The sequence below is a fragment of the Colletotrichum godetiae genome, assembly GCF_030913485.1.
Source record: "Colletotrichum godetiae strain CBS 193.32 chromosome Unknown BDP55scaffold_50, whole genome shotgun sequence".
Lineage (NCBI taxonomy): Eukaryota > Fungi > Ascomycota > Sordariomycetes > Glomerellales > Glomerellaceae > Colletotrichum > Colletotrichum godetiae.
The window spans coordinates 54,533-79,600 of NW_026851298.1; the positions used below are offsets into that span (position 1 = coordinate 54,533).

General features: G+C 52.9%; 9 protein-coding genes across 9 annotated transcripts; 3 read left to right on the forward strand and 6 right to left on the reverse strand.

Moving 5' to 3' along the window:
- Positions 1-2,832: 2,832 nt before the first annotated feature.
- Positions 2,833-6,205, reverse strand: BDP55DRAFT_732511 (kinesin motor domain-containing protein; the record flags this gene model as incomplete). The annotated part of the gene is made up of 4 exons (XM_060579950.1): positions 2,833-5,803; positions 5,863-5,979; positions 6,056-6,095; positions 6,166-6,205. The coding sequence occupies 4 exons, from the start codon at positions 6,203-6,205 to the stop codon at positions 2,833-2,835; spliced, it is 3,168 nt and encodes a 1,055-aa protein (XP_060425080.1).
- A 644-nt stretch (positions 6,206-6,849) lies between these two features.
- On the reverse strand, positions 6,850-10,814 carry BDP55DRAFT_754108 (immunoglobulin I-set domain-containing protein). The gene is made up of 4 exons (XM_060580709.1): positions 10,355-10,814; positions 9,815-10,248; positions 8,459-9,765; positions 6,850-8,403 (listed from the first exon to the last, which is right to left on the reverse strand). The coding sequence occupies exons 1-4, from the start codon at positions 10,670-10,672 to the stop codon at positions 7,226-7,228; spliced, it is 3,237 nt and encodes a 1,078-aa protein (XP_060425081.1). The 5' UTR covers positions 10,673-10,814; the 3' UTR covers positions 6,850-7,225.
- Positions 10,815-12,966: 2,152 nt separating this feature from the next.
- BDP55DRAFT_754142 (uncharacterized protein) lies at positions 12,967-14,183 on the reverse strand. The gene is made up of 4 exons (XM_060580710.1): positions 14,036-14,183; positions 13,859-13,969; positions 13,366-13,806; positions 12,967-13,342 (listed from the first exon to the last, which is right to left on the reverse strand). The coding sequence occupies exons 3-4, from the start codon at positions 13,695-13,697 to the stop codon at positions 13,252-13,254; spliced, it is 423 nt and encodes a 140-aa protein (XP_060425082.1). The 5' UTR covers positions 13,698-13,806; positions 13,859-13,969; positions 14,036-14,183; the 3' UTR covers positions 12,967-13,251.
- A 50-nt stretch (positions 14,184-14,233) lies between these two features.
- Positions 14,234-15,464, reverse strand: BDP55DRAFT_732513 (uncharacterized protein; the record flags this gene model as incomplete). Its single annotated transcript, XM_060579951.1, has 4 exons — positions 14,234-14,746; positions 14,809-15,176; positions 15,239-15,337; positions 15,398-15,464. 4 exons carry the CDS (start codon positions 15,462-15,464, stop codon positions 14,234-14,236), a joined length of 1,047 nt encoding a protein of 348 aa, XP_060425083.1.
- Positions 15,465-16,666: 1,202 nt separating this feature from the next.
- BDP55DRAFT_530738 (uncharacterized protein) lies at positions 16,667-17,418 on the forward strand (the record flags this gene model as incomplete). The annotated part of the gene is made up of 2 exons (XM_060567841.1): positions 16,667-16,778; positions 16,832-17,418. Coding segments are annotated over 2 exons (699 nt in total), but the record flags the coding sequence as incomplete, so codon positions are not given.
- A 1,325-nt stretch (positions 17,419-18,743) lies between these two features.
- On the forward strand, positions 18,744-19,441 carry BDP55DRAFT_732515 (uncharacterized protein; the record flags this gene model as incomplete). The annotated part of the gene is made up of 2 exons (XM_060579952.1): positions 18,744-19,299; positions 19,380-19,441. 2 exons carry the CDS (start codon positions 18,744-18,746, stop codon positions 19,439-19,441), a joined length of 618 nt encoding a protein of 205 aa, XP_060425085.1.
- BDP55DRAFT_618424 (uncharacterized protein) lies at positions 19,277-19,956 on the forward strand. Its single transcript, XM_060571294.1, has one exon. It carries the CDS (start codon positions 19,478-19,480, stop codon positions 19,706-19,708), a length of 231 nt encoding a protein of 76 aa, XP_060425086.1. The 5' UTR covers positions 19,277-19,477; the 3' UTR covers positions 19,709-19,956.
- Positions 19,957-20,168: 212 nt separating this feature from the next.
- On the reverse strand, positions 20,169-22,657 carry BDP55DRAFT_676906 (uncharacterized protein). Its single transcript, XM_060575855.1, has one exon. The coding sequence runs from the start codon at positions 22,520-22,522 to the stop codon at positions 20,609-20,611; it is 1,914 nt and encodes a 637-aa protein (XP_060425087.1). The 5' UTR covers positions 22,523-22,657; the 3' UTR covers positions 20,169-20,608.
- An 802-nt stretch (positions 22,658-23,459) lies between these two features.
- Positions 23,460-24,859, reverse strand: BDP55DRAFT_697053 (uncharacterized protein; the record flags this gene model as incomplete). Its single annotated transcript, XM_060577637.1, has 4 exons — positions 23,460-24,114; positions 24,176-24,317; positions 24,376-24,662; positions 24,720-24,859. 4 exons carry the CDS (start codon positions 24,857-24,859, stop codon positions 23,460-23,462), a joined length of 1,224 nt encoding a protein of 407 aa, XP_060425088.1.
- Positions 24,860-25,068: the final 209 nt, after the last annotated feature.

Consider the following 25,068-nt stretch of genomic DNA (forward strand, 5'->3'; position numbering starts at 1 on the left):
AGGATTAGACCATACGTCGAGACAGCTAAGCAGGCGAACCCATGCTGCTTCGCAAAGTGGTCACCCGTTGTGGTGGTGTTCTGACGGCGAACTTGCAACCATCCCATCTCTTCCATTGGTCTTCTTGGCTCTTGATGCGCCTCGGCACATGGAAACAAGCTTTACCGCCAAGTCTCCACCCGCAATCCCGCATGCGAGCCCAGAGGTTGGCGATTGCGACCTTGCGACCCTCGATGCTCTGATCCCCTGGGGCATTGCTTCGTTCCATGTCTGCCCAGAAAATGCCCAGTCTGGGGCCGCAGCAGGTACGAGATCGAGGCCAAGACGGGAAGGAAGACAAGAGAGTTTTCTAGGTTTCTGGGGGGAAGAATCCCAAGGGGGGAGGTGGACATGAAGGCTGAAGCGAAGGGGACAGGCAGGACAGGGGTTAGAGGGGGGATCACGCCGCATGCCGCCGTAACTCATTGTCTTTGCATAGTCTCTGTGTCAACGCGGGATCCAGCTGAGCGGGTTTCGGCTGTTTGCTGCCATCTTGGCGATGTTTTTGGCGATGCTGCCCTGCGGCCCCCTGCTACGTTGCCGACCAAACGATGAGTGATGCATGTGTGAGTGAATGAAAGTGAGTTTTGTGACTTGTGAGTGAGGTGACCCGACTCGCGACTCCGCGAGTGAGTGAGACTGAGAGGTGCTGACCTGTCATGACGTGCTGCGGCTATTCCGGCCTGGACCCTGTTCCCGTTGCATTCAACTTCTCGATAGAGACTGAAAGCTCGCGGATTTGGCGACTCAGCAGGCGACTGGGGTTGCCTTTGCAAAAGTTCGCGCGTATTCTTTTCTGGTCGACTGAACTATCCATTCTCCAGCTTGATTCTTAATTGCGCGCGTGAAACTTTCGACAGTACCTCTTCTCACATTCCTCATTCGATCAAGATACCGAGCACTTTGTCGCCATAGCCATCGATGAGGCGAGAGAGGGGTGCAATGAGCTGAAGATAGCCCCGAGAGTCGCTTCAACTACGGTCCAAAAGCGATGCCGTCTGAGCCGGTCTCCTTGCTATGAGAGATAAGGAATGAAAGATTTGTGAGGTAGCAGAAATAGGGTACACGCCACCGCAGAAAAAGAATAGAAAAAGAAGGCAAATGAGAGAAGAGAGATCATCAATCAGTGATTCAAATTTCAGGCATTGTGAACAAGCTCTCGAGTGCTCGACAACGGCCAGCCACTCACCTCGTGCTCATCACATATCGCAAATCTACCCGCCCCTTCTGCCGACGACGCGATAAGCATCGGTTGGTGAAAATCAGCCGAATAAGCATGATTGGAATAAGATTGCGCCGTCGCAGAACTCTCAGCTACCCCGACCTGGGTCTCCCCTGGAGTGGCTTTGAGTGGCACGAGTGGCAGACTGGCGAAGGGGGCCATCCTATGGCCCAACGGTCCTGTTAGGTAAAGGGGAAATCTCATTACGTTACCGCCAGGGCCATGCCAGGGGAACTTAGGTAATGCCATCACTTATTTTGCCTTTATCGCTGGCCCACTCCGTCATTCCACCCCTTCAACGGAGATGGTGCTTAGTTCAACGTCTCATTGCCCTTCATGGTGTCTGTTGTATTATGTATGTATGTGCGTGTTTGAGAGAGGGAGAGAGCGAGAGACAGAGAGATGGTGCTGCTAATGATATCGTGAACCCTAGTATTCTCTCTCAATTGTTGGCCGCATGCATCTGCCATCTGATCTGTCCTGACCTGCTGAATGAGAGAGCCTCGGCGCGCGCATATAGCTGAAGGTTCTAGCCCTTCGGGGTTTCCAAAGCTGATCGCGAGCCCGTCGGCGAACCTTGGCCGGTACCCCCTCATCCCGAGAGAAGAACTCCTGCAAGTCTGCATTCAAATCTCGTTTGCCTTTCCTCACATTTCCCATTCAAATCCCTTCCCCCCGGCTTCCGGCTCATGGCTCATCGGCGATGGGAAGAAAAAATCCCCTCATCAATTACCGAAAACTATTTGAAACAGCGAGCGTTTTTGTTTCGAATGAGGGCCCTTTCATTCTCATGGCGCGCTGCCCATAAACTGACCATGCCTTGCCTCATGGACCACAGGTGGGCGGATCATTCGGCAGACCTCGGCCGTTGAGTTCTGTCTCATCATGAGGCTCCAAACTCTGAGGTTCTGCTGGTACAAAGTGTGCTGTTTTTAGCAGCATGACATCGCACCGACGAAAGGTCCAAAGCGACAATTCATCTCACAGATCTCACAGACTCCAAAGTCTCACAGTCTCAACTCTCGCAACTCACTCGAGCCTCACACGACATGTTCGCATTATTGGACTGTAATTGCATACCGACGTGCGTCAGTCTTGGCACAGATCCGGGGGTGGGCGTGACCTCGGTCCTCACTGCATGTATACATCCCCGATTTCCTGGCATGCCCTGGAATCTTCGGAGCGGCGTGTCTTGGCTGCTTGGCAAAATGATACTGTGAGCCCGGCGATTTGTTTCTCAGCACCTGTCACCATCACTCACTCGTACAGCGCGGGGTGGGTTGCTGAGCTGAAGAATTCTTATCAGATGAACTGTGAATTATGCCCTACCCCGACCTATTGATACAACAACCATACAAGGGCCTTCGACGAGGCCTGCCATTCGGCTGGAAACAAACCAAAAGAACTTTGTGGGATTAAGATCCGAAGTGTGCCCAACGCCCGTCAATGAGAGAGAAAAAGAAAAAAAAACCTCAAGGATCTAACAGGGAAGGTGAACCAATAACTCCCCCATCGCCTCTATGCGACAACTACTAAGCTAAGTGGGTATGATTGGAACCAAAGAACGAAAATCAACGCCAACCTGCCACGCTGGGCCTAGGTGCATGTGCCTTTTCGATCTTACCGGTCGCTGCCAGGCTTCCGATTGTGATGCGACGGTTCTTGAAGTCGGCGCTAGCCATTCTGTGCTGAGGCGCTTGTGGGCTACCTCCCTCCAGCCTCAAGCTGCCTCCCAAGTGCATGCGCCTTGCTTGTCCCGCCGTGAATGCTCGGTCATTCCTAAAGTCGGGAGGTGAGCAGACCATGGGCGGTGAGAGCCTTCGCTCCGCACTGGCACGTCGTGATCGAGAGATTCCGTTTGTGCTGCTCGCCATAGGGCCGGAAAAGCTTGCCGACGCGCGGTGGTTAGAGCCGATAGAGTTCACTGACGAGATGCGTCTGGCATTGGATGCCGCCGTCCCTCCTATGGATGACACGCGTCGGTGCTCGCCGCGGACCTTCTTCATCGAGTGCAGGGCCGATCGAATCTTTCTAGGATCAATGCTAGGCGACTCTGACTCTGATCCGGACGGGCCCTGCGGTGAGGGGGGGTTGTTCTCATCGGCAGACAGATTGCCGGAGAATGTTCTCGGAGGAGGGCTGGCTCTCGCGATTCTAGAGCGGAAAGCCGGAGGCGACAAGTTTGAGGAACGATGCACGTCCAGTGCGCGCAGGGGAGCCACTCGATCTCCGTTGTCTGAGGACGGAGAAGAGCCGAGGGGCAACGTCATTGTCGGAATTGGTACAGTTGGTGATCCGGAGCCAATCGACGAGATGCGACCCTTGGTCAGGAAGCCAGCCTGGAATCTGTTGGGCTTCGCGGGAGGGATGGATGAAGACTCGGGGAGTTCCAGAGTCGGGCTGTCGTCTGAGCCCAAGTTGGCCGAGTTGGACGATGCTGTTCTCAGGTACGAAGGAAGAGCAGGCATTCGCAGTCCCTTTTCTGGTGACATGTGATCTGGCGTTCCCTCGAATTTCTTGGGCGTCTTCTCAAAGTCTGCCAGTCCCGACTCTGTCTCGTCGTCCCTCCAGCGAACACCTCGCTTAGCTTCCGACTTTCTCTTTACTGGCGTAAATGAGACTCCCTTGCGGGGACTTCTTGGGGCCGCCGCCTTCCTACGGCGGGGAGACAACTTTATGGGAGACGCATGAGGCTGAGGTGCAGGCTCAGACGGAGGAACAAAGGCCGGCTGGCGTATGGGAGATGTGTTGTTGACGACTGCCTTCTTACGCTTAGGCGTGCCCTGTTTTCTGGGTGAGAACTTCTCGACGGGGATCATGGCACCATCAGGCTTGACAACATGAGATGCGGCCGAGAAGCCGGCTTCTAGTAGTCGGTTGATGATTTGCTTGGCGTGAGCGACGGCATCCTCTTCATTCATCGTTAGCGTATCCTCGAGGGATGCCAGGATATCGAATTGCGCCGTCAGAAGAACTTGCATCATGGCAGCATCGCCAACCTTGTCCATCTCGAGAACCTCATGGCTGGCTTCTCTGCCAAAGTTGGCCTTCAGAAGCTCAGCCTCTCGGGTCAAAGTATCAATCTCAGCGGCATCGGATTCGCCTCCGGGCAATTGCTTGATGCTGTGGTGAAGAGCCGTGTCAATAGCACGCTCCCAGTTGGTATTCTCCAGCTTTTGATGGATGTGATGACGACTGTGCTCCAGCTCTACCATGATTCCTTGCGCAGTTTTGCGAATGGCGACAAGTGTCGCGGGCATCGCATCCTCGTCACCTCTTTGGTCACAGATAGTGTCAAAAGAAGCTATCCAGGCAGAGAGCAGGCTGATGCGTCGCTCGAAAGCCTTCAGCTTCTTCATGTTGTTGATTCTATCCCGTCTCTCGTTGGCCGAGTTCTCGTACGCGACACGGAGACGCTGCACGCCCTCACGAGCAATAGAGTCGCGCTTCTCCAGCTGTTTGCGGAATTTTGCGTAAAACGTCTTCTCTGCATCCTTCTGCTGGGCCTTGAGCTCGTTGATGAGAGCAATTTGCTCATCAATCTTTACCAAAAAGTCCTTGACGTGTCTGTTGACATTGAAGACATTACGAGTCACCTTTGTCTGGATATTCTTGGCTCGATTTGCGTATCGAAGGGTGTTTTGTGTCTCGTCGAAGTGGACACTTGAAGGACTGACGCAGACAATCATGACTGTCTTGCAGTTGCCGCCGAGGGAGAATTTTAGAAGTCGTGTAAGTTTGCTGTTGCGATATGGTACGTGGTTGCGCTTGCGAGGGTCACACAAGGCATTGATGCAGCTTCCTAGGGCCAAAAGAGACTTGTTGATGTTTGCGCCTTCAAGCAGACGCTCGCCGCGATTCTTGGTGGCGCTGGCACGCTCGCTGCCAGCAAGATCAATGATGCTGAGAGTTGCCATGGTGTGGGGTTCGTTGACAGACGCATTGCGGTCCTTCTGCGAGACGTTGATTTGCAAAACAGCGTGAGATCGAGACGAGGTGGCGTTGGCTTCCGTTGGGGAGACTGTACGCCAAGCATTACCCTGCACAATCATGTCCATGACCTCTTGCACGTTCTTGGGGTGATGGCTTGTCAGACCAGCAACCGACACGGCCTGATTCGAATCCTCGCGGAGCATCAATCCCTGCTTGCTGCCTCCGGGGATCAACAGGTCGCGAATGGTCTCGTTGTAAATCTCGAGGTATGAGAGGGTGATCTCGGTGGTCTTCTCTTGGCTTCGCTCGGTAATCTTTTCGAAGAGTTCTTGCATCGTCATAAAGATGATTCCGGGGTGTTGTGATGTTCCGGTAATGGTGTGTGTTTTGCCGCAGCCGGTTGCGCCGTAGGCGAAGACGGTGGCATTGTAGCCGTCGAGGACGCTATCGATGAGCTGCTTCGTTGTGCCTTCGTAGACGTCGTTCTGTGTGGCATTGTCGTCGAAGATTCTGTCGAACATGAAGGTCTGATCCTTGACCTTCTTGCCGTTGGGAACCACAGATCTTCCAAACCTGTGAACGGGGTTGTCCTCGGGAGGGTCGAAGACTCTATGGAGGGTATTAGGATAAGACAAGACAGCAGTGGGAGGTAGGATACTGATACTCACAAGCATCTGTCGTCGACAACTTTGATGACTGGCCTGATACCACCCCTTTGGAGCTTGGGTGGTGCGGCAGCAAGTGAGCCGTCGCCCAGAAAGACGGTGCCTTCTTCATTGCGAGTTCTGCACGCACTCCAGTCAGTATTATTGCTCCTAGCCTCCGCTCTTCTGCTCTCCTGTGTATAGTGTCTAGACGTACAGTTGCGCTGCTTCTCGGATCGTGAATGGTCGCACTCGAACTGTTGAACCGCCCGGGTTAGTGCTTGCGCTTGACGAGTAGGTGAAGAGAGAGACAGAGGGGATGCGAACCTGCGACCGTGATGGAGGCGGCGTTCGGATCGGCGACCATGATTGCTAGCTATCGTGATGCTATCTGTGTCGTGTGGGTATTATGAGAAGGAAAATAGCGACTCGGATTCGTCCCGTTTGCTGACTCCGAAGGGGAACAGTTTAGCGAGCTAAGTCGAGAGCTCTTCGAGTTCAAGTCCAAAACAAGTGGTGCAGCAAACGGGGGTGTAAATCAAGAAATAAACAAAGCCGCTTTGCAGCGCGGACCGAGCATGTGCAGCAAGGAAGAGTATGGAACAGGAAAAGAGATGAAGCACGAGCTGCTGTGGGGGAGGGGGGAGGGGGTTAGTGAGAGTGGTGGTGAAGGTAAAGGTGGTGATGGAATGGGAGGAAGGAGAGTAAGGAAGTGAAGCAAGCAGCAGCTGCAGTTGGATAAGAGATTAGGAGATGAGGAGTGACGGTGGATGGGCGTGAAAGGTCTTGGTTCGAAGAGTCCCCGTTTCTGTCTGTCTGTCTGCCTGTCTTGTCTGAGCTTGGAGCTGATGGACGGTGGTGTGCACTTTGGGCTGATGTGCGGGTGCCGTTTGCTGTGTGACTGACGTTTGTTGTTTTCCCACCCGCCCAGGTGCCGCGTTGCCCCCGACGACCGGGAGCCTTTTTAGCGAGGCAGTAGTGGAGCCGCTAATCCTAATTCTCCGTAGAGACCCATCATCATCAGTGCACAAACGAATGAGGAAGGATGCCGCCTGCTGAGCCACATCTGATTATAGCGGGACTTGAGTGGCTTAAGTGGGGTGAGGCTGGTAACACCTCACCAGCCACAAACAAGGAGAAAAACATCAACGTTGTGGGAGGACAAAGAAAGGCAAAGAAACACTCTAAGAACCAAAACTACGGGTACACACTGAAACGAATCAGGAGTGAGCACTTGACGAAGATAGGAAAAGACACATTTACCCTCTTTATACTAGAGAAATTCTTTAGAGACTAGACCATTGTTGTTGTTTTTTTTGGTTTCATTATGTATTAATGCTAACTTTGATTCTCACTTTCCACTATTCCAACATCTCAAGCATGTGATTTAGTTCATGCTCCCTCCAACAATACCAGGCGTCTCCGTAAACGCAGTACGCTTTACGGTGCCCTGCTCATCACGTCCAAGCAAGAAACTCTCGGGAGGTCCCAAGTACGACTTTCTCACACCGCCCAGATCTACCACAACCTTTTGCACAATAATATTTGGCAGAAGCGCCCACACACGAAGCGTATACGCGCCCTCCTGAGTCACGTTGAAAGCTGTAGTCGTGTAGTTGCCAGTGAGTCCCCAGACGGCGTCCCCCACGGCATATCCCCATCCATCGGGCATGTTCTGCCCTTGCGTCTTGCCAACAGGCTGCACTGTCTTGGGCTGCGGCGCACTTCCGCCAGTCGGGTACAGCGATATCCCGTACTCGAGGGGGTTTCCATCGCCGAGGTAGTTGGAAGTAGGCGAGATGTACAGCGTGACGTTGGCTTTGCTGGTGTTGGTGAAGAGGTACATCTGATACTCCAGCGCCGGGCCCTCGCCGAGCTTGACCTTCTCCGACTCTGACGGATACAATCCAACGCCACCTAGTGTGCGGCCGTAATTCTCAAACAAATGATATTCGAGTTTGCTGCTGCTGTTGCTTGACCTGGTAGAGTTGCTGGGCTCAACGATGCTCTGGTAGTGCGGTCCCTCGATAGACACATGGCCATCGGATTCTACGAAACCCTTGGTGAAGTTGGATGGCACGGCACGGCTGACAACCGGTACGATGACTCTCTGTCCTTGTCCGGCGTACTTTTCTTTGCCCCGACACGGCGTAGTGACGTTGATGTAGACTTGGGTGGTGTTGGGAGCTGCTGGCGCATTCTCCCAGTCGATGGAGATCCAGACACGGCTGTCTGTACCGTTGTTGCCGCCAACCGTGCCGTTGTACTGGGAGAGCTTGACCCAAGGCTGCCAAGGACTGGCCGTCCAAGGGCATGCAGTGTTGCCACGCGTGAAGACCTCAAAGTAGCGCGAGATAGCCCCGTAGGGGTCCAGCGGGGGCACGGCGAGGTCGTTGGCAGAGTTGGTGTGCCACTTGTCGTCACCCTGAACACTGGCATTGGACCCCTCGACGCCGACACCGATCTGACCACCCAGTGATGGGAAAGCTGTCTGTACATAGCGCATATCTGGAAGGGTATTGCGCATGGGCTGCTGCCAATAACCATCATATCCGAGATGTGTTTCTGTTACGCGTCATGTCAGTGCCTGTTAGATGGAGCCTTGGTTTTCTGTACTTACGATCAAGCATATGCTGCCATTTTCCGTCGAGCAATTCATCCCATCGAATAGTCAACTCAGCGTCCGCATCGAGCAATGTTCTGGACTCATCGATGATATCGTTGGCCAGGTTGCGCTTCTGTCCTGCAAACAGCTGGTTCTTTGCACCGTTGATCTGGATTTTGTGAAGGATCTCGCCAGCTGAAATGGGATGCAGGATCATCTCGAAGAAAGCCGCCTGGTGCTCCTCCGAGAGGGCATCGTACACAGCCTGGGCGTCTTCGCGGAGAGTAGCCCACTGCCCCAAAACAGCGTCTGCTTCGTTGTAGTTGATGACTGAGTAGGTGTTGGGCTCGACCAGCTCATATTTTCTACGAGCTGCATACATGCCATACCGCATCAAGATATCCGTAATGTTTTCTGCGTGGTTGCTGCCAAACTCTCTGGTTGCCCAAGCCTCGAGCCACTCGCCAGTACCGTCAACACCCCACTTCTCGGTGTCGTAGGCGAGGTCGAAGAAGTGGCTGATGGGAATCTCAAGCGGCTTCAGATCACCGACGTTGACAATCCAGATCCTGCGTGCATTCCGGGCATACGCCAAAGACATTTGCTCCGCCGTCTTCTCTAGCTGGATTGTGTTGATCCACTTGTAATCGCGCGGGTCACCGACATAATCGAAGTGGTAGTAGACGCCAGCACCACCGCTGCGGTCAGTCTCGTTCACCAAAGGCAGCCTTCGGACATTGCCCCAGTTATCGTCCGCCCAGAGAAGAGTAATGTCCTCGGGCACGACAAGACCCTTCTCCTGATACGACTGGACTTCCTTATACAGGCACCACAATGATGGGACCTCCGCCGCACTGTCGATTTCAAGTCCTTCTTCAATGATGTTTCGCTGATTGGCCACAAGCTCTTCAAGCATCTTGACAATGCCCTCAACTCCCAAGTTGCCCTCAATAGCAGTGTCACCCGTGCCGCGCATGGCCATGGTCCACAAGCTGTTGCGAGCGTAGGGCTTAGCGCGCTGCACTCCATACCGGAAGTAGTCGTCAATGGTCTTGTTATTGAGGTTGTATGCCCATTGACCCTGGTAGAATGTTCTGAACTCGTTTTGAGCGCGCATGAGAGGCTCGGTATGAGAGCCACCGAGAACGACTTCGTATGCGTCGAGGAGAGGTTGGTTCAGCGGGTCGTCGACGTAGACCATGCTTCCCCAGAGCGTAGGCCAGAGATAGTTGGCGCGGAGACGTAGCAGAAGCTCGCTGACGAGACTGTAAAAGTGGTAGTTGTATCCGGCGGCATCGTTCCAGGTGTCGTTCCACTTGGTTCTTTTCGCATATTAGCATTGTTCTTTCTGAGAGAAAGCGACTGACTTACGAGACCCAGCTAGATAGACCTGGCTGCTCATCGTTGATGAAGAAACCACGGTACTTGACCGCGGGAGATCCCTGAACCTTACGTTCGGGCAGGACGTAGATCTCGGTCGCTTTCTTGGACGGCACATCGGCCCAAAAGTACCATGGGCTGACCCCTATCTGCTCGCTCACGTCGTAGATACCGTAGATGGTACCTCGGGGGTCGCTACCGGCAATGACAAGAGCCCGGGAGCATCCCGGAATGGGCTCGTCGATCAGTTGACTGACAAATGACTCCCACTGTCCCTCGACCTCACTGATATTGAGTTTCTGAGCCTTGATGAGGCCATCAATGGCCTTTGAATGACCAATGGTGCCGGCAATGATAACGGTGCGATCGGGGGCGGAATTGGTGTAGTTGGGGCCGGAGAATGACTGCTCGTCTAAGACTCGGTACTATGAAGAACGATCAGCTTCCGGGTTCTTCTTAGATGACACGCTCTCTACAGTCATCGTGAAGAACTGGACCATGTCCCTCTGTGGCAAAGAGAGGCAAACTCACGATAGTGTTGTTGGTGACATCCACCGGTGAGAAGGTGTAAAGAGCAGGCTTGGAGCTGTTTCCACCATTGCTGAGCGTGTAATTTGTGCCAGTGACCCGACCAAAATCCACGGCCAGGTCGCCGGCAGCTCGGATGACTCCCCAAAAATCGTCGTCTGATACCAGAATTTGACCTGTCCCTACGTCTCCTCCGGCAATTTGAAAGCTGCCTGAAGCATTCTCGAACGACACGATCGGTTGCTGTCCCAATGCCAAAATCAAGGGGGCTAGGCTTGACAGGACCACAAGGGATGTTGACTTGAGGTTGACGAACGCCATGACTCTGGGTTTGCGAGGCTCCCGCCTATATGAGATTCACTCGCAAAAGGGCAATGTCACGTTCAGAGAGAAGCCTACAGATACATCATCCAGAGGAAAGGGCTGCCACTTCTATTAAATACACAAACATGCGTCCAATAGCGCGTAAGTCCTTCAATCCTCGGATCAGGAACGGTTGGAGACCCCAGACCAGGATGACGCTTCCATGGGGAAATCAAATTGAACAGGCATGGTAAGGTGGGATCGACTGATGGCATTGAACGGTACGGAATACCACAAGCTAGAATACATGGAGAACCACCAATAAAGGCACGAGAACCGCCTCCATGGATGGCCGGGGACGGATGACACCAACCAAGATGGGATGACGGTGCCTGACCAACGGGTAGAAGGGACCATTTCCTGGGCCATCATGACAGACCGGAGCAAGGGCCGGCGATGTTAATCGTCCTCGATGTGGGAGAGGATACCTCTACTTTGCAGTAGGTAGGCTACGAGACCCCAGCCTCCAAAGTGCTTGAGTCGAGCTTCCCCGCAGCGCGGCGCGGCCGGGTCCTCGAAGCGAGCGGCTTCCAAGACTCTTTTACCCCACGCCCGGCTCTGTTCGGGCCAGCCACACTTTGCCCATGAGCCGGTCCCGATTTAGGGCGTGAGCTTCGCCGTCCTCTCTAGAGGAATGAAGTCCGGTTTGATGGGCCCTTTGCTTTGGCTTCTTCTCCAAGAACGTTTTATTACTCGCCATCTTGTCCAGACTTGCGAAATAGAACAGGCCAGACTTTGGCGACGTTGAACTCTCTAAAGACATCGAAAGGGAGGAAACGTTTACCCCAAAAAGCATTAAGCTAGGTACTTTGGAGATTTGTTGAACCGCGTGATCTCACGGCAAAACTCACTGCGGGGAATTCACCAGTCGTGACATTGGAAGTGGAGAGTTGCATTTAGCCGCAAAGTGAACATCATCCCGGCCGCTAATTCGAGCACCAAGAATCGCCTTGTTTGCAGCGTTGCTACCCTGATTACCCGGTCACCCTAGCGTTATTGAGCAAAGTGGCAAGGAGGCCATCACCACGAGTAGCCCGAACGCTTGGGTTCATGGTGTGAGTTGGGGTTTTTCGGCATGTCTTGCCGTTCTCACACAAACAACAGTTCACATCTGGGTATATGTACTTGGTCAAACGCGTCACCACTCACGCAATCCCGGCTACTTCATGTCAAGTCGGTAGAATGCGAGTTTCGAACGAGTTATGTTTCTGTCAACCAATGCCTAATCTGCCTGGTTCACGCCAGATCGATAATGCAACATGAAGATGAACGCAGAACATGACTGGAGCCTCGAGAGAAGGAAACCTCGTCGACCGTTCGTGCTTCTGCCTCGATCCAAATACAATGTGTGATGACAGTCCCGTACTGAACAATGGTTGCAGACTTGGGCATCAGATTCGGCTTGTAAAGACCTGATTGATCCGTAAATCGACACATCATGTAATCACGAATCTCAGACAACCTCTCCTCGGCTTTGATGCCGAGTATCACTTGTGCGTATCTCATCAACTGCTCCAATTCGGTCCCTTTGACCGGATTCACGTCAAAAAGTGCTGCCCAAGGTCGACAACGCGAGCCATTCCACTGAAGGCCACAGATTATGCCCAGGGTAACCTTCTGTAATGGAAATCCGGATTGGATCTTGAAGCAATGCGTCCCAGCGAAGTTATCGAGGCCATGGCAGTCAAAGGCGAAGTCTGTGACGGACGATTGTATGCATGCCTCCACAGGGTTCACCGTCTTGGAAACACTAATGTTCTTGAGCTGCGAGTCGTACTCGAATCCGATCTTGGCTCCCATAAAGGATGCCGCCTCGTGCTTTACGATCGTATACTGTCTTGCGGATGCAGGCGTCGAACGTCTCCAGCGTGGCATTGGACCACTGTAATCTCGAGGGGTATGCGTACACCTGATCTGGAACAGCTCTGACAAACGTCGTCCCGACCTTGAGAAGCCAGATCGCAAGCCATTTTGGAGTCCCTTGCGTTCTGATAAAGGTTTCGAGACAATCAAGACTCAATGCGTAAAATGAGTCGGCACTGTTCACCGCTTCCGCAGCGGGGTTCGCTGAGAGCGTAAGCTTTTGGGCTTTGGCTTGGAGGCCGTTATTGGTGAGGGTAAAGTCGTTTCTGAATTGAAATCGACCCCGATGTCTCATGAGGGTAGAACAATGTGTAAGGTCTGCTGGAGACTCTGAAAAGACACCGCTCAGCCCTGGAGCAGAACCTGTCTTGGTAGTCGACCTTTTTCTGCCACGCAAAAAGGCTCAGATCGTTGGTCGCATTAGCGATGTATTCTTGAAGTCTTTGGAATGCTTTTGATCCCTCGCCGTACAGCAATGGCATGTTGATGTCGAATATGCCAAGGAGGCAGTAGGCAATGTCTTCGACTCTTGCGGCCTTGCGGCTGGCGGCCCAGGACATGCGACGTGCAATCGGGAGCGTTTGCAGGTCCGAGTTATCCTGCAAAATGCTCACTTCGACTCGTGTGATGTCTTGAACGATGGTTATGAGGTCGCTCTTCTCGCCTACAAAGTTCTATTTCTTATCGTAAAACTCGATTTGCTTCGAGGCTATCAACTCTTGCAGAGTCCAGCCCCGATAACACCAGCGGCACTTGGGTAGTTTTCTCTGAGATAATCGTAACGACACGTGCCCCTAAGCCCTTCGGGTATTGGACTAAGGTCTGCTAGGTAGACGTAACATTTTTCGGCTGGTTGAGCCTCAGTCAACTCGGCGCTGCTGCTCTTGTCATTGCAGCATGTGTCGACCCATGCGTACTTGAATCTAGAGCGAGCTACTTTGCAGGTCATCCTGACTTTGTTCCATCCGGTTTTTGTCTTTGCGCTGTTGAGATTCCACATGTGGTGGAACTCGACCTCTTGATTGCTCATGTGTGGGAGAGGGTGGCGTATGAGCGTGTGCCATTCTGTCGATGATCCGCAACGCGATACAATGTGGTTCCCTGTGTCGACCAGCCACATGGCCAAAGGCTGCGCACCAAAGTTCTGGGTACTACAAGAGAAAGGCCGCAATACTAGAAAGTATAATGGGCGATCTGAGAAAGACGAACCATGCGTCGTTTGTACGATCCTGTCAGGCAAGGTAAGCAGACTGCAGCCCCTCATCTCATACATGACTTCACACTGATGCGGATGCCTGTGTACAGCTTAGAGATCATCCTGGCTTCTTCGTCCTCAGCACCGAAAACAACAATTTCGAGTCACTGTTAACGACGATTGTCGAAACGCAAAACCTATCATTCTGTTCAGCGTCACAGCCTGCGATGAGTACAGTGACGGAATTTCAGTGCATTCCTTACAGTCTTTATGTACATCCCAAAACCAGCTACGCCGTTGAAACTCCGCTCCGGAGGGATGCCGTTGTCGTCCCGAGTCTCGAAAATCGTGTCATTCGGTGAAAGCCTGTCGCAGTGACACGTGCCATGATTGGGATGCATCCGTGTCGCAACGTCCCTATTCGCCGCCATCCAAATATTCCAATGCCAGTCATTACTTTCCTACGATGCTGGGGGCACGTAGGCGTATCTTGGTATTTGCGCCATGCGCTCCTCAGGGCTGACCTCTGTGTCTGCATAAAACATCCTGCCGTTCTTATCCTTCTTGGACTTCTTGTCGCCTGCGGCCTCCTCACCTGCTTCGTCGTCGGCCTTCTTGGTCGGCTTAATACCGGATTCAGCTCTACGGATGAGCTCATCGATTTCGTCTCCATGATGCGCCGCTCCAGAGACAAGCTCATCCACAGTGGATGCTCCGGGAAAGCCAGGCGGCGGTGCGCCAGAGCCGTTCCAGAACTGGCCGCCATGTTGGGGTGGCCGTTGAGGTAGGCCAGGCATGGCTTGGAGGCCACTCGTCGGTCTTGCGGGAAGAGAAGATGCAGAGAAACCGCCAAAGTTGCCTTGCTGGTAGCCCTGTTGAGGGTAAGCCGGAGCGCCGGGGGCAGCACCAGGCGGGTAGTTCTGGTCGGGGGAAGCACCGTAGGGCGCTTGCGGCGGGGGGTACGGTGAATTGTTCTGGGACGGTTGGTTAGTTCAGAGCTATACATGTACAATACTATCGATAGATGTTCACTTACGAATGCACCCGGACTTGCGCTTGCAGGAGCGCCATTGGCAGGGCTGCCACTGGTAGCGGGAGGGTGCCCGGCGGCCACTCTTGCGCGGTGCTCAGCAAGGCGAGCCTTCAACTCTTCGGGAGTCTCGACCTTGAGCTTCTTTCTAGGCTGCTTCGACTGTCCAGGCAAGGGGTTTCCGGTGGCAACCCTGCGGTCCTCTTGGGCCTGGTAGAAGTTCTGGATGATGCGATTTCTGTGCTGATCCAGGATATCCTGGGGGATACCCTCCATGCCGAAGATCTCCACATCCAGGCCTTGTCGGTTCGGTAGCGCATTCTCGACTTGGGTGAGGGTTTCCTTGTGGACTTGGTTCAGATGGACGGAGAGACCTGCGCGACAAGAGACGTTAGCTTGCGATGCCATAGAGGTGACTAGCGTATGCTGAGCTGACCTCCAGCGGTATTGAGTCGGCGACCGCATCTATCGCACTTGAAGTGCTTGGCTTTCTGATGAGAGATGAGAAGCTTCAGATCCTCAAAATCACGCTCGCCTGCGAGCAAGTCAGCAACACGCGCTCAAATACAAGACGCGAAAGGCAATTGATGCGTACAGTAGTAGCACCACGGCCGGGAGAGGACGTCCTCGACGTCGGGGTGTCCGCGCTTCTTCTTGCCCATCGCGACGACTAGTGATTAAGCGATATTCGAGACGGCCCTGAACCTGAGGAAATCCGTGATTTCGAGACGGTTGCCTGGTGAGAATGGTGTCGAGTGGGATGCGGCAGAGAAGAGTGACGTTCGCGGAGAGGTACCGTGGCAGGCTGAAGAAGGGATTTGACGCGAGCTTGCTCAACCAGCAATTCACTGCACCTGCGCCGAGTTGACGGCAATTGGGCGCTAGTCCGGGTTTGGCCTAGCTCTATAGGTCGGTTCTGATTGGCTGTTTCATCCCTGGGCCCCATACAGTGAATATTGCTCTAGATGATATTTACACCGTCTAATTGCACAGTACGACTCGGCCCCGGGCTTGGACCAAACGGCGGCCGAGTCTCGACGATCCTCGCATCAATCAGCTCAGTCATCTCACAACGACAAGCCATGAAATAACCACGCTCATCCACCCAAGCAAATCTCTCTCACAACTTTTGAGTCCCTGAGAATCATTCATTGTAGACTATACAGCCTCTTGACCTGATTTGAATCGAAATATCACCACCTGGAAACTCCGTCTTCCTGCAACAAACATCGAATGGTCCGTGTCCGGGATTCCTACCTGGGGACAAAATAGAGAATTCGATGCGGTTCCCCTAACAATTTGACGGTAGATTTGACGAAACCTCTTCGATAAGATGTCGCGGCGTGTACCAGATGAGCTCTGGGTGTATATCCTTTCATATCTACCAACCTTCAATTCTCTCAGAGATGCAGCCCTCACCTCTTCAACGTGGCTCCGATGCGCCTCATCAGCATGCCGACAGGTGCTTCTAAATGAGATTGGCCACCTCTCACTTCCTTATGCTGTAATGGCGCTAGAGTCCTCCAAAATCGACTCAAAAGACCTCGATCTGGTTGCCGCCTTTAGTGACGAATATCTCAAGAGACGGCTGCGCACTCCTCCCACCATCAGCTTATCAGACGGCTACCGACTGGCAGATTTGCACCATTGCGTTAGCCATTTGGGATCCAAGTTCCAGGGCATGGCGCTACATCATCTCATGAAAGAGCAATGTAGTCTCGCCAATGATCGTCCTGACTGGCCCGATGCACCTTCTTCGGCTGAGAAGCCAACAGACGCCGAAGCTGCTCGTTTTCAGAGAGCCATCTACCGATTAGAGGTGTACTGCAAGCTCTTCAAGGACCCCGAAGTTGTACGGTTCAATCTGGACGTTGTGAACTTCCAGAGAGCGCACTTTTTTGATTACCTGTCACTTTGGGAGATTGAACAACTGGTTGCGACACGCGACTTTCTTGTAGCGTTCGTCATTGGTCCTCGTAAGTTGGTTAACAGCCCTCGATCTCTATGCAATGTTGACAATCCTTTCTAGCATTGCGTGCACTCGTGGAGCTTCGTAAGATTGAGGCTCTGCAAACACATCATTGTGGCCCGAGGAACGGGGCCCAGGTTGTGTACTGGACCGCCCCAATTCTACCTCCCAATTTGGAGCGCGGCGATTGCCACATCAATCAGAATCAGGCTCGGCTACTTTGCTTTGGAGTCAAGTTTCTCTACAGTGTCGATACCTCGCCGCCAACCCAGTTCTACCAATTACTTCTTAATCTCCCGCAACAGCCGCGCTACGCCAGTTACAACCGAGTTGGCGAGATTTACTCATGGCTCACTGATGCCGTTGACAGATGCGTGGAAATGAGCAATTTGGAACTCCCGATTAGGAAGGCTCTGTCGTCCTATACTCCGGATGAGTACAAGAAGTATGTACGGCAGTCCCTGGTGAGGGAGGACGCCGATAAAGGCCCCGAAGAAGCCTGGAATTGGGCGTATCAGTCTTTTCCGGGGTCAACCTGCAACGATCCTCGGATGACGAACTGTCGTCTCTTTGGCCTTTTCTTCTGGGACTCTGCTCGGCTCAACACCATCAACTTCTTCACCCGTGTCGACGTGTGGTGGTGGAGATGGGAAGGGGCCCGGCAGCCTGACGTTGACTGGGAAGTCGAAGCGACCGTACCCCCGGCGTCCTTGTGGTGACAGTAGTCTCACGTGTGCTTCTTCCAGCAATTGGGAATCTCGAGCTGCAAAGAGGGTGCGCCTCAGGTCAGCGTAAGATCACATGACTGATGTGCCACATTCAGTCCAGCTAGGACTGACCTCTCGCAACAAGCAGGTCTCTGAAAACATGTACGGCGAGCATTGCACTCCTAGACCGGACGAAAGAAACACATTGTTATCTGGACCGCAAACTTGCAAGTGGTGATACACTCAAACTGGGGCATCGACAAAAGGCAAGAGCCAAGATTGCTGGAACAACGACTAAGAAAGAGACGACAGAAGGGCGAAGGCAACTTGGCCTTGGATATTTAAAAGGCTCCGGGCTCCGGGCTCCGGGGAGAAACATCGACTTCGACTGCAGCGGGGAGTGAAACAATGAGAGAAACTGAAAAGGCAAAGAAAGAAGACGGAAGTCGAGACATGTGTCCAGCATCACCCGTCATCGTCCAGAAGGCTCAACGACATCCAGCAACCTCAAGTCAGCTCCATCTGGCTTTGTGAGGCATTGCACGACTCAATGACACCAACGATGAGGACCAGAGAGATGGCATCCAACTTGGATGTAAGAAGGAAGAGGGTCGGTCTAGTGCGGGCCCGGGTTCCGTGTCGGGGTCGGTGGCACGCAACGGGGGAAGTGGTATACTGCCCCCTGATTGGTCACCTGGAGGAGAGAGCAGCCCGGGGGAACACTTACCATATAAAAGCCTCGGGCTTCCCACCACCCTCCATCTCACATCCTCTCCTCCTCCCCTCTTCTTTCTTCCATGCCATCAGAGAAACTTCTCCAACGGCCCAAATTGCCCTTTGACATTCGGTTTCCATCCCGGACAGGTCCCTGTACCCCAGCAGAGCCCTTCTCAGACTTCTCAGACTTCCCTTGGCACACACTACCTCTGCATCGCCCCGAAGGAGATACCACAGGCCATCATCCTCCATCTCATCCACCTCATAAACTCACCCACTTCCTCATCCCAAAAGTTCATCAACCGTCACTAGCTCCATCAAAAGCATCTTCAATCCTGTTCACCACGCCTCATCAAGATAGCATCATGGCTTTCTTGCCTCTCAACTTTGATACCCACCCAGACTTCACCACTGTGCCACGACCCAAATCTCCAATGAGTCCAGGACGTCAAATATACTCAGCAATGGTGCCATCGCGGGAAAGCACTTCCCCTCATAGCCACAGACGCAGTCAAGCTCATGCCAGAACATGTGATCGACGCTCGCCAATGTCCCCGACACAGACGTCAAAGCAGGCATACTACCCTGCCGACTACTCAGGAAGCGTCTTGTCCAATCCCATATCTGATGAGCAGCTGTACAGCATGCCGCCATCTCCACGGCCGAGACACCAACCTCTGTCATACCGACGAAGTCCTGGGCCCGTATCGCAGAGACGGAGGCGCAGCCGGGATCATGACAGTCTTATCGCAATGGGATCATGGACGAGCCAAAGCATTCGCGATGAAGAACCATGTGCAAGATACGGTCGTGAAAGATGTAGCAGTAGCCTCCACGACGGCGACTTTTTGGCCAAGAATACGCCGTATGATGATTTCATTCTCTTCCCTGACGGTGCTGAAAATGACATATACGAGGACTTCGCATCGCCCGCTCAATCATCATCAGCTCCCAGGGCTCCCCGCATCACCAGGCTCCGCACACCAGACCTGGCGCCGCTGTCGACGGATGTCCAATTCTTCCCCTGCCTCGGCGATGAAGCTGAGCGAGACAGGATTAATGAGGCTTGGTACATTGCCAGTCGGGAGAGGGTTGCGTCACAATGTCAGTGCTCTAACCAAAAACTCACGATATTGCACCGTGATGTGTCATTTCCCGGAGCTCAATTGCTAACTTTGATACAGTGGATGATGCCTTGGCTTACATGGCGGCCGTGGAGGGGCGCAGTCGCACACGAAGAGGGTAAGAACACTCCAGGAGGGCTAGTTGGATTAATTCCGTGATGAAATTAGGCGAAGCTTTTTGTCTGTTGATGAAATTGATTGAGATGGCTGAGATGTGGATGACTGTTACCGGAATTGGCGTTCTAGTATATGGCGCTTGGGCAATAGGTACGTCCAGATTAAATGGACAGGGTGACAGACAACCCATAATCGATGATGTTCTGAACAATGAATATGGAACTCTTCAAGATAATCGCTCTCGTCTGCTTGCACCACGATGTTTGAATTGAGAGGTATCTGAAGCCATTGTCAATCAAGGTATAGAGAATCTTGCTGTTACACGGCAAGGGAGGCCGCCGGACCTCAGCGAGCAAAGCAAGACCAAGGTAAGGTATAAGTCAGAATCAAAACGAAGTCCGTGTGTCGTGTCGTAGTTTGTGTCCATAAACGAGACTAGGGATGGAAGCGGGAGTAAAGGTGAAGATAGAATCCCCCAAAACCACTTACACGGGCTGGGCCCGAAGAACGACGAGTTCGAGGGACCATGAGAGGACGGAAGGGACGTAAAAGTTGGGGGGAGGGAGTGACGTTGAGTGAGAGCGGCCGGGGTCCCTGCAGTCTGCCTTACGTAAGGTACTTGCTGACTAACAAAGATTTTTCCTCACCGAAGGCATCCGTGCTCACCGAGCTGCCTTCACCTTCGTGCGGACCTCGCGAGCAAGACAATGATGCCTCGTGGCACCTGACCTACTAGGAAGTATGCAAAAGGACAGAAGAGTTTGATTATATTAGATCCCATGCTCACAAAACTTTTGAGAGGATGATACTCGCGAAAAGGATTGAAATTGAGCGAGTAGGGACTTTTACAGATGTTTGAGTCTGTTTCGCAATTCAAAGTCCAACTTTGTCAACTACATGATGCTACTGTCATGATCCCTCAGCCTGTCAGCCACCAGTTTCCAGCGTTTTCTGAATTACTTGAAAAAACAGACTCGTTTCGAGAATTAAGTCTGGAATCAACCGATGTCCTGAGAAGTTCACGACTTGGTTCGCGGTGCACTAGCCTTACTGAATCACCTTTATTTGGATACTCGTCCCGATGATGGACAGTGCAACTACTCTGGGTATCACCAACGACTCGATTTCTTGGTCTATGCAAATCTCCTCCCCAACCCGGCGCTTTGCCTGGTTTAGCTCCGTCGACTTTTGTCAGGGAAGAAAGTGACCCGTGACATGTAACGAGGACCAGGGGGATGTCTCACCACGAGATTCGCTCGAACTCCAACGTTGGGCTCTACCTGGGACCGCAAGGCTAAAGCAGTAGATGCCGGCAAGCCCCAAACCGAGTAGCCTCTCTCCATGCTCTTCCTGACACAGTCTCGTAGTACGCCGGTGAACCTTTCGGCTGACGGATGCTGCACAATCCCCATCTCCTTGAAAAAGTGAGGGAAATTGTCAATCTCATGGAGACGGCGGACTTCGGTGGATAGTTGGAGAGCGGCACCGAGAGGGGGTGCGCCATGACGGTCGAAGAGCTCGTCCTGGATTTGCTTCAAGGTCTTGTCGTTGGATGGTCTCGCAATGCGGCGGAAGAGCTCGGAAAACATGAGGAGTCGGTAGGAGGTGCGATTTGCCTCAAATGTTTTCTTTAGACGATAACCCGAGACGTGATCTGGCTCAAGATAGCTCAACTCCGGCATATTGGAGCCCTTCTTGTCGAGCATCCAGACAACATTGCGCGTGATAGCCTCGGTGATGATCGCTTTTCTCATGGCCTCCGTCATATCAATATCGCTGATGAGGAGGTAGACCAGGAGGTGGCCAAGATTCGGACAAGCTATCTTGGAGGTCTTACCACTCATGAATCGCTTGATTTTGTTGTTGGCGTCGGTGACCAGTTGGGAATGCGCCGTCGCCAGGCAGAGGAGGAGGTGGAATAGATGAAAGTAAGACTCAATCGCCTTCTCCGATGCGTGCCGCAGTGTGCTTATCTGCGGAATCCTGACATTATCGTTGCCTCTGTATGCTGCGCCGCTAGGTGCTTTGCTTGCATCTACTTGATTTAGCCGCACAACAATATCATTCATGAAGGCGGCGAGTACCCCGACTGGAGAGCTGTTTGTGCTCGTTAACGAGATAGCCACGGCTAGACTATGCATCACGGGTACTACATAGTCCTGGACGGAGCGCCAGTGGCGGCGGCTTAGAGGCAGCGGAAGCCAGTGTTCGAAGGCGACGTTGTGGACAGAGAAGCGGACTCCCAGGTCCTGAAATGCTGGTAGAGAGATGAGATCGAACTCCGACTCGATGGTCCGCTTGCGTTTGGGGACCGTAACGCCGACTCCGAGCCTTGTATCTTGGAAGTTGGTTTTGGTGACGAAGCATTGGAGTTCTCTCAACCGGATAAGGTCATATGCGCGAATAATGTCTGCAATCCGCGGCAAAGCCTGTGAAAACGAGAGGAGATCCGCGAAGTCGAGTCTGTGGAGGGTTTCTAGCAGAAGCTCGTCCGGTAAAGCGGCCAAGATACATCCATGATGGTTCTCGAAGGTAGCCACTGCAGTCGCAATACTTGATGAGGAGAAGGGCGACGGCGGCGTTGGCAACAAGGCTTTTAGGGCGTGCCTTCGAGCTCTTCTAAAGTCTGCCTTGGTCTTGGTTCCGTCAAAGTCGCAGTGAGAGCACTTGAAGGTCTGCTGGCATTTGAGGCTCTCTTGCCGATACCACTCGAGAGGCTCGATGTAATCGCCGTCCGACTGCTCCAATGAGTCGCTACTGAAGAAACTCAACATCTGTATGGCAATGCCCTTCAGAGTATACGCCGGCGTGTATCCCTCGAACGTGTTGAGGATCGATGCGCAGATATAGGTTGCGAAGATGTTGGGATGGACCATTCGCGTGTTCATCTTGATGGTGGGAGCGACGAGAGGATAGCGGTCTCCGAAGTTGACGGTGGTGTGCATGGGCATCCAGCCCTCTGGCTGTAGAACAAGACATGCCCGGCGAATGTCGTTGTCTCTTGTATGCAAGGCCACTCGGGGATACGGGTTTCGCTGCAACTCGGCAAAGTCCTGAAGCAGTCGGCGTTGGAGGTGTGCAGCCATGGTAGAGAGAGGATGGTTGTTGATCCCTTTAGTTGATGGTGACGGAGACTGATGATCTAACGGAGGATGGAATTTGAGACTATTTTGCTTCGTTATGTATATGACAAAAGACTGAGGCCGCCTTTTCCTCAAGATTATTCTTCTGAAAGGTAGTTCGGGCTGAGTCAATCGGCGGATGTTGTAGTTTTACCTTGTTGGCGTGCCGTCGTTTGGCCTCACTTTTCGCAGAGGCCTCAACGGGGCAGCGCAGGCGCACAGCTAAGCACACGCCCACGATCCTTCCGAGAATCATCTTTCTTACACTGGTAGGTGCTGCATTGCCCCCAAACGCTGTTGCGTTTGCAGAATTAGGAGAAATAAAGTTCAGGCGCGGCCTCTCATTCCCGCTTGCCTATTGCATCCAGTCGGGTTCCGGTACTCGATCATGTTGTGCTTGATCCGTAATCTTGCAATATTTCGGGTAGAATGCGACGATCAATAAGACGCTCTCAAGATGACTCGAGTCCTTCCTACCAGCACTAATGGGCGGTCGCTCGGGATATTTGCAATAGATCAGAATGCCCTGAAATCATGTCACCGAGAGAAACAGCACGGCAGGTAGCAGAATACCAAGTGTAGATGATGTGCAGAAGAGGAAGAGGGCATTGTGAGGGACAGAGGAGAATTCGTGCCTCCTTTCTACTGTCTTGTTCCAAGCCCGTTTCTGAGCTCGTCTATGGTATCTTGATATCGAACAAACGCTCACTCTTTTGCTGTACCCTGTGGATTGCTCATTCGCAAACCAGGAGAGTGTTTCGCTAACCCCCCTATCAATGAGGGGGTGCCGGCGAGATCAAATCGCCGGCCAATGCCAAATTAACCCAGAGGTAATGCTCACCGCTACCCTAACGCCGCCAGTATGCAATGAGAAAAGGTGAGAGTGTCTCGACGAGTCCCTTTAGCCCCGCCGAGGTGATTGTTGCTTCATCTGTACCCTCCGTACATTCATAAATGTTGATTTAGTCTCAAAGGTCTCCGTCTTGGGATTCCAGAATCCCCAGACGTCGATCAGCACGAACCCCTTGGGTAGCTCACATTCGACGAAGCCCGAAACGAGAATGCAGCCACGCGGAGGAGACGGTCGCGTAGGCTTCCAAGACTGCGCCAGTTTCCGTCGAAATTCTCTTGCAGGGCCGTCGGTTATTTGCTTCATCCCCTCTATATGGGATATAGCAGTGTCCCTGACGAAGTTGGTTTTGCCGCCGCTCTCAGGCTCATCTGCCTGTGATGCGTCCGTTGTCTTGCTGACGTTGTGAGAGGCATTCTCTGCCGGCGTGCCATCAGGAGTCTGTCTGTTGGCGGACGGAAGAGGCCCCTGGGCTTTTTGTTGCATGTTGCCACCGCTGACTGATGGAAATGGTTGAAGAGGCTTGCTTGACTCGAAGCCAAGGGCTCGGGAAATGTCCATGTAGTGTTGTTTTACCAACGCACTCGTAAAAGCCCACGATGACACAGCCATAGCATCCGGCCAAAGTATCTTCTGTAGGCGTTTGACAGTCAAAGAATCAACGGGCTGAGTTGACCAGTACAGTCCATCGCCTTGTAGCAGTAATCTACAGCAGATTGTTAGTGGTTGGTTCGTCGCGAGGCATGGGTTGGTTTGATATCGCTTACCCTGAAGAGTAAAAGACCGGTGGTGGACGGTATGGGAAGTCAATATCCAACCAATATCTACGAAGCTTTACTGAGTTGCCACATCTGGCTGTGATTACAGGGTGCCTCTCGACCGAGGACTTTACCCAGCTGGCCAGATCGGCTAGTGACAGCGGTCAGTCACGAGGAAACCTGCAGTCGAGACTCGGGTAGGGACTTACAGCGGATTTGGGTCAGAGTTCCCTTTTGCTTGCTGAGCTTAACGAACTCTTGCCACTCGGGGTCGCTGCCTTTGTACGGCGGTTGGTTGACGGACTTTGTCGTGAAAGGGAATGGAATAAACCAGGGTTCGGCCTCCTCCTCTGCTATCTCTTCGTCGAGCGCCTTCTTTTCGGCCGGTGACAGCTTCTCGTATTCTCGGTCTACATGTCGGAAGAAGGGATTTAAAACGGTGGACCAGTAAATGTGCCAACACGCAAGCGAAATGCCTGCTCCGATGAGAAATGTTCTAGACATAAGATTAGAGGAAGCGCACTTAACAGAAATCAGTAAACTGTGGACATACCCGGCCCTGAATCTAGGTTTTGAAAGTTTGACCCTCTGTACTATGACTGTCTGTTGGCTGGGAATTTGTGGCGCGACTGCTCGAACAGCCAGGGTGCTCGCATTCGTTATGCCAGCGCGAGGTCGGAATACCCGCCACATCACTGTAGAGGGGGCTCGCCGAGCGCCGGCTGCCGAGGACGGGATCGAGACGAGTGGGTTTTCGGTGAGGGTTTGATGGAGTCTGATGAATGATGCTTTAGGTTCGGCGCGGTTCTTTCGATGGTGGATGGAAATGGATGGAGGATGGCAACGGCGGCGGCGGCGGCGGCGGTGATGGGATGGATGGCGACGAGGGGGTAACCATAGAA